This window comes from Oncorhynchus clarkii, chromosome 25 (assembly GCF_045791955.1).
Source record: "Oncorhynchus clarkii lewisi isolate Uvic-CL-2024 chromosome 25, UVic_Ocla_1.0, whole genome shotgun sequence".
In the NCBI taxonomy this organism is placed as follows: Eukaryota; Metazoa; Chordata; class Actinopteri; order Salmoniformes; family Salmonidae; genus Oncorhynchus; species Oncorhynchus clarkii.
The window spans coordinates 6449430-6464508 of NC_092171.1; the positions used below are offsets into that span (position 1 = coordinate 6449430).

Sequence of the window (15079 nt, forward strand, 5' to 3'; positions counted from 1 at the left end):
AGTGTCGCACTTTCGCACTTCCGTATCTGTGGTGAAAGGTGAAAGAGACAGTGAGACATCCTGAAAATCAGTCTTCTCACAAAATCGTCTGTAGTGTCTGAATGGTTTGGGCTGCTAACTAATATGACCACTCTGTGGAAAGGTGTTTTGCTCTAGGACGCCCACAGGCGTCACACTCGTCTGAAGGTCCTCCAGTATGGTTTGAAAATATTCTATACAAAAGTATATACACAGTGCATTTCGAAAGTATTCAGGCACCTTCACTTTTTCCACATTTTGTTATGTTACAGCCTTATTAAAAATTGGATTCAATAAACTATTTTCCTCGTCAATCTACACACACTACCCCAATAACGACGAAGTGAAAACAGCATTTCAGAAAATGTTCCACATTTTTGCAAATTTATTAAAATAAATAAAACAGAAATACCTAATTTAAATAAGTATTCAGACCCTTTGCTATGATACACGAAATTGAGCTCAGCTGCATCCTGTTTCCATTGATCATCCTTGAGATGTTTCTAAAACTTGACTGGGGTCCATCTGTGGTAAATTCAATTGATTGGACATGATTTGGAAAGGCACACACCTTCAATATCAGGTCCCACAGTTGACAGTGCATTTCAGAGCAAAAACCAAGCCATGAGGTCGAAGGAATTGTCTGTAGAGCATTAAAGTTCGCCAATAACACTGTGGCCTCATTCTTAAATAGAAGAAGTTTCCTCTTCCTAGAGCTGGCAGCCCGACCAAACGGAAAATCAGATGGTCACTCTGACAGAGCTCCAGAGTTCCTCTGTGGAGATGGGAGGACCTTCCAGAAGGACAAACATCTCTGCAGCACTCCACTAATCAAGCCTTTATGGTAGAGTGGCCAGACGGAAGCCATTCCTCATTAAAGGGCACATGACAGCCCACTTTGAATTTGCCAAAAGGCACCTAAAGGACTCTCAGACCATGAGAAACAAGATTATCTGGTCTGATGAAACCAAGATTGAACTCTTTGGCCTGAATGCCAAGTGTCACGTCTGGAGGAAACCAGGCACTGCTCATCACCTGGCCAATACCATCCCTACGGTGAAGCATGGTCGGTGGCAGCATCATGCTGTGTGGAGGTTTTTCAGCTGCAGGGTCTGGGGAACTATTCAGGATTGAAGAAAGATGAACGGAGCAAAGTACTGAGAGATCGTTGATAAAAACCTGCTCCAGAGCACTCAGGATCTCAGACTGAGGCGAAGGTTCACCTTCCAACAGGACAACAACCCTAAGCAGACAGCCAAAACAACACAGGAGTGGCTTCAGGACAAGTCTCTGAATATCCTTGAGTGGCCCAGCCAGAGACCGGACTTGAACTTGATCAAACATCTCTGGACAGATCTGAAAATAGCTGAGCAGCGACGCTTCCCATCCAACCTGACAGAGCTTGACAGAATCTGCAGAGAAGAGTGGGAGTAACTCCCCAAATACAGGTGTGCCAAGCTTGTAGCATCATAGCCAAGAAGACTCTAGGCTGTAATTGCTGCCAAAGGTGCTTCAACAAAGTACTGAGTAAAGGGTGTGAATACTTATGTACAGTGGGGCAAAAAGGTATTTAGTCAGCCACCAATTGTGCAAGTTCTCCCACATAAAAAGATGAGAGAGGCCTGTAATTTTCATCATAGGTACACTTCAACTATGACAGACAAAATGAGAGAAAAAAAATCCACAAAATCACATTGTAGGATTTTTAATGAATTTATTTGCAAATTATGGTGGAAAATAAGTATTATAAATAAGTAAATTCTTCAAGGGGTCTTAAAATTCAAAATCAAATAGATGAATGATCCTTGGTATGACCTTCTTATAACAATTCCATATAGCTTAAAAAATATATTGTCGGGCTTAGAGAGGGCTTGGACTGTTATGGGTTTTAATGGGTCACATTTCTGATAGGACATCTAACCTATCAAAGTAAAATAATTCATGTAGGGTAAATTGATTCATATTTTTCTTTTTGTTATTATAAAATCGTACTATGACATCAGATGACATACTACGGCGAGGAAAGCTCCTTGTTTGTGTAACTGATGGGTGATAATTTGTCATGGAATTGTGTATTTCTTTTCTCCTGGTGTTGGTATGGCCAGTGTGTGCACCCTACAGTTGACACCTAAGTGTCATTCTGAGAATTCCACCAAATAGCTCCAATGTCTGCAGACTTTACTTGGCTACCCCATGGATGTTTTAAAAGATGGCCGACTTGACACTTTAAAATGGGAATAGAATACACATTTCTTATATCCACTGACCGAGCGAGCGCCTTCTCTTTAATGAAGTCACTTGCTTGTTAAATAACTCTATTGCCTCTACGACCATAACTGAATCTACTTCTGCGGTGGGCCTATTGGCCTATGACCCTCTGTGTAACCCTTGGAAAAGTTTATTTTGGGGTCAAAGAAGTTAAGGATCATGCCAAATAAATTAGGCAGATTACATTATGGACATTGGAAAACGTGCATGGACAATAAGTAATTCGATAATAATAGATTTATTTTACAATCATGAACCGATTACTCACAAATTATCATTGGCTACATTTCTTAATAGCCTACAATTCTTATCTTAATAGAAAGAAATCGTAATATATTTTCGTGCTCTTTACTAAACAGTTTAGGCTTATGTAATATTACAAATCAGAGCATTTATTTTTAGCGGGAAGCTATTGGACAAGCTACAGGACACTCTTGTGTGTGTTTTGTTTTATAAACCTCTCTCACCACAATCTGAGAGCGCAGCTGCTGTTGCGCAGCGTAGCAGAGAGCGCTCTCTGGAGTGATGTCGAGCCTCGTGCTGCCTGCTGCGCATTGCCACTGACCGAGCGCCTTCTCTAGTTGCCTTGCTGCTGCTGGTAGCGGAATGTTGTCGCTCTCTTACAACGTTGGTTTCCATATGACAGTGCGACACTTCCCTTCCCTGGCCTGAGAGGACACCGTGTCATTACCATGAGTTGTTTGGATGTTATGTACCCAGCCTATGGACATTACGCACCGTACGCTCCAGCCGCCCCCGCGTTCATCAACAGCTTCCAGGTAAGGAGGCGCTGTCAAATATTTTCGAATTAACTAATTAAACGCGCGAAAGAAACTTTGTTTTCCGAGAATAAGTTTATTTGCATAAAAAAGTAACCTATTTGATTGTTTTACCTACACAAAATGTTGGATCTATGGGCAGATTATCAACGAGGTCTGTAAGAAACCAAATGTCTCCAAAAAATGTTTCCAAAACCTGCACTTCTCTGTTTCTAAATTTTCCATGATCAATGCTATGGATCTCACATTTTTTTTGTCTAATGTTGGTAGTTTATCAGACCCATAAGCAGTGGATGTATGTTGTCGGTATTTGTATGACAGAGGGCTTACCAATTGGCACATACTGATTTCGTTTGAATAGTTGTGGAGAAAACAGTGTCATGACCACAAGACTATTTGTCAATGCACACACACACACGTGCACACACATGTGCACACACACACACACACACACACGTCTTATGTCACAATAGACTTGGTCTTCCAGATCTCTCCCTTCTAACAACTGTCCATTGACCCCACCCTGCCCCCCTTCCTCCCCCCCCTTCAGGCACCCATTGGTCTGAGGAGCCCCTCTCCTCGCCGCAGAGACTTCATGATGGAGAGCGCGGAGATGACAAGGTGTCCGGAGGGGGTATCGGCGGGCACCAGCACGGGCCCTGGCTCTTCCTCCTCCGCCTCTTCCTCATCCTCATATCCCCGTGCCACTCGACCAGAGGAGTGCCATAAGGAGAAACAGGAAGTGCCCGAGGCTGAGTACCTGACGTCTCGTTGTGTCCTCTTCACATACTACCAAGGGGACATCAGCAGTGTGGTAGACGAACACTTCTCCAGGGCACTCAGCTCCTACATGGAGGGAGAGGGCAAGAGGAGGGCATCGGACCTGGGCACAGGTAGCGTGTGTGTGTGTGTGTGTGTGTGTGTGTGTGTGTGTGTGTAGATATAAAATGGCAAACCAAAACGGCAAAGAAATGGACAGAAGGGTGCTTGTTTAGTGGTGCCTGTTGTCCTCTGCCCTAATGGGGTCAGAGGTTAGGAAGGCTTGAGGGTCAAGGGTCAGGGATATTATTAGACAAGTGTGACATGCTTCATGCTCTCAGTTAAGTGTGTTTTTGGGCAGTTAAGTGTGGTTTGATGATTTTTCAGAAGAATATTAATGCAGATACAGGTAAGATCAACAAAGTTCAGGATTTGGGAAATGACCCAATGATAGGCAGTATGTCATAAATTAAACTGATATTATAGAGAGAACCAAGTAAAGAGATTGTTTTACACAAAAGAGACTGACATTACTCAGATGAATGGGTTATTAACAATCAGTGAACGTTTTCTCGACAATCACCAACAGGTACAGACAGCGTCAACCAATGTCTTCACATGAATTGTATTCTACAGCTTTTTTTTATTTTTACAAATGGTTTCAACTTTCCCTCGATCAACGGTACCACTATTACATTCGCCAAAGTAGTCACCCAAACTCGAGTTGTGCTCTGCCTGTCCTCCCAATTTCCATGTAGGACTTAGATCCTCCCTCTCCCTCTCTCGTTGGACGTCTTCCTGCCTGACAACAGATACTATGTTTATACGCGTCCGTAAGCGTTGAACCCCGCGGGCCGGCATATCGCCTTCAAATGGCTCCGGGCGGCCCCACAATGGCCGCTGCTGATTTATCACACAACTGGTTTGATTGGGGCTGCTGCGTGCACTGCCGCACGATGGTGTCTTTTTTCAGAGTAATTCTAAATATAAAAAGTAACGTCTAAAAGCCTAAAACTGTCCCACTGACATTCTGCTTCGGGCGAACGGAGTGGTGCAGAAGAAACAACAGGTGTGTTGGGGGGGGGGGGGGTTCGTGTACAGGTCCAGAGGAGGGGGTAAGTAAGGGGGCTGGGGGGAGGCAGGACACAGGGCCAAGGTTCTCTTCCTCTCTGTGTCAGTGAGTGTCTGTATCTCTCTCTGCTTCAAGTTTTAATGTCCCGTGCACAAACAAGTACAGTGAAATGCCTTTCTTGCCAGCTCTAAACCCGACAACACAGTCATCAATATCAATGTGGTACTAAAAATAGCAAGGTAGAAGAAAAACGCACAACAAATACAAATAAGAACATGAGAAGTAAGCTACTGTATATACAGGGTCTGTTCCAATACCAATTTACAGGGATACTGGAGTGATATAGGTTGATATGTATAGGGGTAAGATGACTGGGCATCAGGATATACAGTATATGATGATTGTATGTGAATGTGTGTGTGTGTGTGTGTGTAGAGTCAGTATAAATATGTGTGCATGTTATGTGTGTGTGTGAGCAAATTAAGTGAGTGGGTGTGTGTTGGAGCGTCAGTGTGTGTGAGTGTGTAGAGTCAGTATAAAAATACAAGGTCAACTCAGTCCATGTCGCCATTCTGTTAGCAGTCTTGGTGTCAGACTCGGTCTGTCTATTTGTTTCTCTCTCTCTCTCTCTCTCTCTCTCTAAGATTCTCTAGTATTTCTTTCTGTGGCCTGCAGGAGACTACTGTTGGTAGAACTGTGTGCTGTATGTACATATGTGTAAAAACCATATGACCTAATGTTGTTTTCATGACTTGCATGCATCTCTCATGGGCTATTCCATATGTGTCTGTAAATCATGCCATACAGTAACACAACTGTCCGTGACATATGCCTAACCCCCCCCCCCTCCCTCTCTCTCTCTCTCTCTCTCAGATACCCCTTCACCCAGTAGTCGCCGAAGCTTCCCCCCCTCCTTCTGGGACAGCAACTACTCCTCCCCCCAAAGTCGCTCCCACTGCGAACCCGGAATGCCCACCTATTCCATGGACCCCTACGCTTCCGGACTCCGCCCGGGCATTCCGCACCCTCACGCCCATCCTCACAGTCACCCCCACTCGCACCTCCACCCATCAGAGGGGTGGGGCTACACCCCGAGCCAGGCCTACGGGCCCTCCAGGCCCCTCCACGAACTCTACACTCCTGGTGGCCTGGAGCCCCACCACCCCTACAGCCCCTTGCTTATGCCCACCGTGCGGCCCCACCACCTGGGCTCCCTCCCCGTGCACCACCCCTATGACGTCACCAAGCTGGACCACACCGCGCCCTGGCCGGGCCTGCTGCCCCCCGGAGAGATGGCCCTCAACATGGACGCAGGTATGGAGTCGCTTCTCTACTTCAGCGGAGCCTACCGCAACCACAACAAGCACAACCACAATAACAGCCACCTGCAGCTTTTCAATAGCAGTCCTCTCTGCTGCAGCCACAGCCACCTGCGTGTCCACAGTCCCATAAATTTGCAATATCGGTTAACACCATGAACCTCAAACGCTCGACAGGCTTTTGGCCACTGACATTAACATTGGAAAGCTGCTTTTTGAGCCCACAGAAAGTATTCTAATACAGATGAATGTGAACCCGCAACCCCAATGAAATGGACTTTTCAATATCATCTGTCAACACGGCTTAGTCATTTCAGTTGTCATTGTGCGATTGTTCCGAATTCTACAATGTAAGCTGATCAATCATGTAACACTATTAAATGTCAGTTTCCCACCAGACGACCTGTCACCTGACCGTATAACGATGGCTGCCGAGCACACCAAACATTTATTTGGTGTGGCAGCCACCAGAGAATCCACCAGTATGCGTTATTGACCAACAAAAAAAAACATACTTTTACCAGTTCTCTATCAGTGTGTTTTGCCCTCTGTGCTGGGACGGTTTAGTGCCAATAATAAACTGTTGTAGTTTTGTCCACCTCACTCTCTAACCAGAGTCCAATTTGGCGATTAACATCCACCCACACCTTAGTCTTCAGACTCGGTACACTACACCTCTACATTAAACCTGGTCCTACAAGCCACCTCAGCAGTTTATTTCTTTCAGCTACATTTGTCACTTTTAGGTCACATTTGTGAGCTGTCCTACTGTATGTTTCTTTGCTGCTGTTGTATGGCATAAACAGAAAATTAGTGTCAGAGAAAACACATCATCAATAGCCTTTAAAAAAAATTGAAGCTGTTTGGATTAAAGAGCAGGAGCAGCCATGACAACCATTGTGCCTCGTTCTCATTGTTTTCCTCCATTGTATCTTCTTTCTTTTTTTTCTACATCCCCAGGCCTCCAGCATCACAAGAAAGGGAAGGACCTGTACTGGTTTTAACAACCCTCCTCCTTTGCCATCGACCAGCCATTACCGGATCCAATTAGGACGTCTGGACCTGTACCATTGAAGCGCCCCCTCCTCGCCGTTCCCTCACCCCCCTTTATCACTCACCCACCACCGCCCTCGTCCCCCCTCATTTGCCCTCGCCTCCCCCCAGGCCCACGGTGCCAGCGCAGCCGAGAGGCTCCAGGTCGGCATGTGTGTACCGTGGAGATAAAGACTCAGAGGCTGGGCTTATGGAGAGCAGAGCAGAGAGAGAAGATGTACAGCCTTGGAGACCACTGTTCTGTGATGACTGGCCTATCCCTCCCCTCTCCTATCCCTGCTCAGGGCTCATCTGTGTGGTGTAGCAGCATAGAGACCATTGGAGGCCACTAGCAATGTGCTAACAACAGTGTCCTGGTTTGGATAGAGAGAGAGAGAGGGACAGGCTCATAAGAAACTTCCTTTGGACACAGGGGAAGTGCAAACAAAGACGGATGAGATTAAATGGTATTTATCACATGCTTCGTAAACAACAGGTGTAGACTAACATTGAAATGCTTATACCGGTCGCCCAATCTTTCACTACACCCCTCCCTACTGCAGGTTCTCTTCTCTGTGTTGACACTGCACTCGTCATCTATATTATCTGGGCAGTTATCTGCATTTCGTCAAATGGACATGCGATGATTGGACTGGCTGTGAATGGTTTTGGATTGTGACTGTAATCATAATGTTTCTTTTCTTTCTTTTTTTTCTATTTATTTTGTGTTTTAATATGCATTTCTGAAATGAAATCTTCATTTGGCCAGTGCTCTGGAAATACTCTGGTTGTGGTTTATTAAAAGCTGGTTGAGAAGTTCTTGAAGAATGATTGCGAGAGACTATAAAAGGCGTTATTTGACATTATTTGTTGATCTATGAACTAACCTTTTAGTTTGAGGAAAGGAAACACTACAATGTATGTCAATGATCAGCATAGTCAATAATAAGCATTTTATAAGCTGTTGATCAAGTATTGGTCAGACACCACATTTGCTTTTAATCATTTGAATGTGTTCCATTGATGTTCCTTTCGTCATACATGTGACTTGTAGCCGTTTTAAAAATGTGGACCGTAGAAGTGTTATTCAGGGCGTGCATTCTCTTGCTTGTGTCAAGAAATAACATTATTGTCAATAAATATTTTTATGGTAAATTCAAGACTGTCTTTCAATATCTGTACAGAATTATTTGAGTGATTTGAAAAATGTATATGGACCAGTCAGCATAACCCAGTGGCAAACTGGTTGCAATGATGTCATCATGAAGTCTTTTGTGACGTCAGGGTCTGGTTATAAACTGGTTACAATGATGTCATCATGAAGTCTTTTGTGACGCCAGGGTCAGGTTATAAACTGGTTACAATGATGTCATCATGAAGTCTTGTGACGCCAGGGTCAGGTTATAAACTGGTTACAATGATGTCATCATTAAGTCTTTTGTGATGCTAGGGTCAGGTTATAAACTGGTTACAATGATGTCATCATGAAGTCTTATGTGATGCTAGGGTCAGGTTATAAACTGGTTACAATGATGTCATCATGAAGTCTTTTGTGATGCTAGGGTCAGGTTATAAACTGGTTACAATGATGTCATCATGAAGTCTTTTGTGACGTCAGGGTCAGGTTATAAACTGGTTACAATGATGTCATCATGAAGTCTTTTGTGACGTCAGGGTCAGGTTATAAACTGGTTACAATGATGTCATCATGAAGTCTTTTGTGACGTCAGGGTCAGGTTATAAACTGGTTTTAAAATAAATTAAAAAATGGTTCTCTGACCAAATGACACATCTTTCCTATGACTTGTTTATGTTGTCATGAAAAAAAAACTCACCTTTGCCTGGTTGTAATCTGGTCATATGATGTCTTTTCAAACAGGGAATTATGTAATTGTTACATTACATGTCACATTTTGCCTGCTGGGGAAAGCTAGTGGAAGCCTGAAGATATGTTACACTTGAAATGACCGTGATTGAGTTATCAATGTAAACGACATAGTTTTGTGGGGCGTAAATTTAAAACAGAATTCAATTCCAAAATCTAAACATTGAAGTTATTTTTCAAATAATCCAAACACCTCCGAAGACATTCTGTTCTACTTCCATTTGACACTTTGACACCTATGAAGTGGAAACGAGCTTTGAATTCCAATTATGTGTAATCCGAGATGACTCCAACACTCCCAGTTATGCACAAGTGTTGCTGCACTATTGATCCAGATGATAATCAAATTGTGTCAGTATGCCAAGCATCGTACATATCCATTTAGATGGACATTGTGTTTGAGCCACTCGGGAGCAGCCAAGTATGTCACTGGCTGAGTCCCAAATTGCATCCTATTACCTTTGCAGTGCACTACCTTTGTCCAGAGCCCTATGGGCCCCAGTCAAAAGTAGTGAATAGGGTGCCATTTGGGACACAAGCATGGCCCCGAGGCTAGGAAAAACACGTAAAGTAATCAAGTTGGAATGACTTGTTGAGGAACTGTATTTTGTTGCTAAAAGCACCCTCTGCCAGACAACTTAAAGCCATGCATGTACACAATTACAAAAGGTAATATTATAAGGTATACCGTTTTGTAAGCGGTATAAGCATAGGTTATACTATATCCCATTTAAGCCACAAAGATCATATTCAAGTACTTACAATGAATTAATTAGAGTTCTAATATGTAATTCTACGATGTAAGCATAGAAATGTTTAAATATCAAATCTGGCACTACAACTGTAATGACCTAAAGAACATGTAACAGCATATTGTTCAGCTACACCAGTTATACTATCCTCAGTGTCCACCAAAGAGATGTACACCTGCCCCTTCCATGACAGACTGAATGGAGGTATTTATGGAGATAGTTTAGTGCCTAAAATAAGGGGATAAATACATGTAAATAAAGAAATACAAATCGTTTCTTGATCTGTCTTATATCTCCCAGATATAGGACAGACACTTCAGAACCAACTTCCTTCAGATAATGTTTTAATTGTTCCATGTAGGGAATCTGTTATTCAATACATTTCTATTGGTTAATACCAGTATTGCCAAATTCAATGTTTCATCCATTAAGTTTTTTAATATATATTTTTGACAGGGTTCTTAAAATACTAAATCAAACAGTTAAATCATCTTTGGAATGACCATCTTAAAACAATTCCAAAATGTTTGCTTTAGAACCCTTCTCCCTCCTCCGGCTTAGACAGGGCTTAGATTCTAGAGGGTTAAAGAATGATTTTTAAGTCTTGAGACAATTGAGGCATGGATTGAGTATGTGTGCCATTCAGAGGGAGAATGGGCTAAACAAAACATTGAAATACCAGGCACACCGGTTTGTGTCAAGAACTGCAACGCTGCTGGGTTTTAACCATACCTACATGTACAGTGGGGCAAAAAAGTATTTAGTCAGCCACCAATTGTGCAAGTTCTCCCACTTAAAAAGATGAGAGAGGCCTGTAATTTTCATCATAGGTACACTTCAACTATGACAGACAAAAATCCAGAAAATCACATTGTAGGATTTTGAATGAATTTATTTGCAAATTATGGTGGAAAATACGTTTTTGGTCACCTACAAACAAGCAAGATTTCTGGCTCTCACAAGATTTCTGGCTCTTACAAGTCCAACGCTCTTTAAGAGCCTCCCTTGTCCTCCACTCGTTACCTGTATTAATGGCACCTGTTTGAACTTGTTATCAGTATAAAAGACACCTGTCCACAACCTCAAACAGTCACACTCCAAACTCCACTATGGCAAAGACCAAAGAGCTGTCAAAGGACACCAGAAACAAAATTGTAGACCTGCACCAGGCTGGGAAGACTGAATCTGCAATAGGTAAGCAGCTTGGTTTGAAGAAATCAACTGTGGGAGAAATTATTAGGAAATGGAAGACATACAAGACCACTAATCTCCCTCAATCTGGGGCTCCACGCAAGATCTCACCCCAACACCTGTTGTATTCGGCGCACGTGACAAATAAACTTTGATTTTATTTTATTTTTCACGCTAAACAGTTTCACATGTGTATCAAGAATGGTCCACCAACCATAAGACATCCAGTCAACTTGATACAATTGTGGGAAGTATTGGCGTGAACATGGGCCAGCATGCCTCGAAGAATTGAGGGTGTTCCTAATGTTTGGTATACTCAGTGTATGTTCTCATTTTAATTGGTCATTGCATGGGAATCATATTACATTAGCCTGGTAGTGAACTTCTCACTTCACTTCCCTTATAGTTTTTCCAAAAACAATTGTTTTGCATGTGTTGAGGCAGAGGTGTCAATGCAAACCACTACCTTGCAGTAAGTGTGGACAGTGCTGCCTTCTGGTGGAGAGTTCTCATTACCACTCCAGATAAACAAAATGCCATCTGCCAGTGCGAGTAAAGTATACTGAACAAAAAATAAATGCAACATGCAACAATTTCAAATATTTTACTGAGTTAGTTCACATAAGAAAATCAGTCAATTGAAATACATTCATTAGGCCTTAATCTATGGCTTTCACATGACTGGGAATACAGATATGCATCTGTTGGTCACAGATACTTAAAAAAAAGTAGGGGAGTGGATCAGAAAATCAGTCAGTATCTGGTGTGACCATTTATTTGCCTCATGCAGAGCAACAATTTCCTTCGCATAAAGTTGATAAGGCTGTTAATTGTGGCATGTGGTCCCACTCCTCTTCAATGGCTGTGTGAAGTTTCTGGATATTAGCGGGAACTGGAACATGCTGTCATACACATCGATCCAGAGCAACCCAAACATGCTCAATGGGTGACATGTATGTTGAGCATTCAGGCCATGGAAGAACTGGGAAATTTTCAGCTTCCAGGAATTGTGCACAGATCCTTGCAACATGGGGCCATGCATTATCATGCTGAAACATGTGATGGCAGAGGATGAATTTTGTATATATATTTTTACCTTTATTTACAACCTAGGAACAGTGGGTTAACTGCCTTGTTCAGGGGCAGAACAACAGATTTGTTACTTGTCAGCTCGGGAATTCGATCTTGCAACCTTTCAGTTACAAGTCCAACGCTCTAACCACAAGGCTACCTGCCGCCAAATGGCATGACAATGGGCCTCAGGATCTCATCACGGTATTTCTGTGCATTCAAATTGCCATAGATAAAATGCAATTGTGTTTGTTGTCCGTAGCTTATACCTGCCCATACCATAACCCCACCGCCAGCATGGGACACTCAGCAAACTAATCTCCCACATGGTAGGATGGGATGGGGCTGTGAGGTCAGTTGGACATAATGCCAAATTCCCTGAAATGACTTATGTGTGATGGCCTTATGATAGACTGGCCTTATGATAAAGAAATTAGCATTCAATTCTCTGGCAACAGCTCTGGTGGACATTCCTGCAGTCAGCATGCCAATTGCATACTTGAGACATCTGTGGCATTGTGTTGTGTCGGCATTGTGTGACAAAACTACACAATTTAGTGTGGCCTTTTATAGTCCCCAGCACAAGGTGCACCTGTGTTATTATCATGCTGTTTAATTAGCTTATTGATATACCATGCCTGTGAGGTGGATGGATTATCTTGGCAAAGGAGAAATGCTCACTAAGAGGGATGTAAACACATATGTGCACAACATTTTAAAGAAACAAGCTTGGTGTGCGTATGTAACACTTACGGAATCTTTTATTTCAAAGGATCAACACTTCACATGTTGTGTTTGTTTTTTGTTCAGTGTACTTGTGCACAACAATAGGTCATGTACTTTTATGTCAATACAGGAACTGGTTCTCTGCAGCTCAGTTGGTAGAGAATGGCCCGGTCCAGGCGTATATGCTGCCCTAAGCGAGACAAGAAAAATTGTTGCTTGCAACACCAGGAAAGTTGGTTCGATCCCTGGACCACCAATTCGTAAAACATTTATGCACCCATGAGTGTAAGTCGCTTTGAATAAAAGCTTTTGCTAAATGGCATACATTATATTAAATAAATGGAGAGGAATTTGAGTTTAGAATGTCCACCACGTATATTCCTTCATCAACATACACTACCGTTCAAAAGTTTGGGGCCACTTAGACATTTACTTGTTTTTAAAAAAAAAAAAAAATGTTGATTAAATAACATCAAATTGATCAGAAATACAGTGTAGACATTGTTAATTTTGTAAATGACTATTATCGCTGGAATCTGTTTTTCTGGAATATCTACATAGGCTCATTATCATTAGTTGTTGTTAGCTAATCCAAGTTTATCATTTTAAAAAGGCTAATTGATCATTAGAAAACCCTTTTGCAATTATGTTAGCACAGCTGAAAACTGTTGTCCTGATTAAAGAAGCAATACAACTGGCCTTCTTTAGATTAGTTGAGTATCTGGAGCATTGGTACTTGTAGGTTCAATTACAGGCTCAAAATGGCCAGAAACAAAGAACTTTCTTCTGAAACTCGTCAGTCTATTCGTGTTTTGAGAAATGAAGGCTATTCCAAGCGAGAAAGTGCTAAGAAACTGAAGATCTCGTACAAGGCTGTGTACTACTCCCTTCACAGAACAGCGCAAACTGTCTCTAACCAGAATAGGAGTGGGAGGCCCCGGTGCACAACTGAGCAAGAGGACAAGTACATTAAAGTGTCTAGTTTGAGAAACAGGCGCCTTACAAGTCCTCAACTGGCAGCTTCATTTAATAGCCGCCACTTCACTGTTGACGTTGAGACTGGTGTTTTCTGATCAATTTGATGTTATTTAAAATGGTCAAAAAATGTGCTTTTCTTTCAAAAACAACATTTCTAAGTGACCCCAAACTTTTGAACGCCAGTGTATACTTACTGAACAAAAATATAAACGTAACATGCAACAATTTCTAAGATTTTGCTGAGTTACAGTTCATATAAGGAAATCAATCAATTAAAATAAATTCATTAGGCCCTAATCTGTGGATTTCATATGATTGGGCAAGGGCGCAGCCATGGTTGGGCCTGGGAGGGCATAGGCCCACCCACCCACTTGGGTGCCAGGCCGACCCACTGGGAAAACAGGCCCAGCCAATCAGAATGAGTTTTCCCCCACAAAAGGGCTTCATTGCAGACAGAAATACCCCCCCACAGGTAAAGCTCGACTTCCTTAACATTAGAGATCGCGCACCAGCTGATTTTAACAAAGAGACTGATTACATGCAATCAGTTACGTCCCAACCCTAAGTCTAAAGTACTGTGATATAATGTGACTGACATACTTTGGGCCAGCAAATGCACAGCAATTCGTTGCTGTCCAAGAAATGTCGCCTGGATGCAATTCAAGATAAATAACCTGGTATACTATGACAAGGACAAGAAGGAAAGTTGGCCACTAACATTCTAGAAATGTTAAAATTAATTTAACCAATAAAGGAAAATCATCTGACTTCCTGTGAAGGAAAATTACTTTGATTAAATAATTAAATAATTGATATTTTATAACCAATATCACAACTTAATAATAATAAAATATTATCAAACCGGTCTCAATTAAAAAGCAGAATGGGAAGTAAATGATAAATAATCGTGATGAAGGTGAAAGTAAGGGAGCGGTCAAAATGTACACAATTGTTACCTGGAGGAAAATGGGGGAGGGTAATGCTTTTTCAATTTCAGCCAGGGGGAGAGTTTAGTATATATATATTTTTGTTGTCTAGGGGAGGGTAATTTCATGTAATTTGTAACTGATTAAATGTCATTTTGGTCAGGGTTTGAGAATTAGTTGGCTATTATATATTAATATGTGTCCAATGATGCATCCTCACCCCTGATTCTCTGCTGGGCGCTCAAAATCAAGTGTGCCTAGTGTGGTTTCAATCAAACAATCTATTCATAGGTTGCACCTCTG

The 15079-nt window shown here is 42.2% G+C and overlaps 1 protein-coding gene across 1 annotated transcript; it reads left to right on the top strand.

Annotated features, from left to right (window-relative positions):
* Positions 1–2750: 2750 nt before the first annotated feature.
* LOC139383789 (transcription cofactor vestigial-like protein 2) lies at positions 2751–8407 on the top strand. Its single transcript, XM_071128358.1, has 4 exons — positions 2751–3065; positions 3616–3958; positions 5770–6210; positions 7176–8407. The coding sequence occupies exons 1-4, from the start codon at positions 2979–2981 to the stop codon at positions 7217–7219; spliced, it is 915 nt and encodes a 304-aa protein (XP_070984459.1). The 5' UTR covers positions 2751–2978; the 3' UTR covers positions 7220–8407.
* Positions 8408–15079: the final 6672 nt, after the last annotated feature.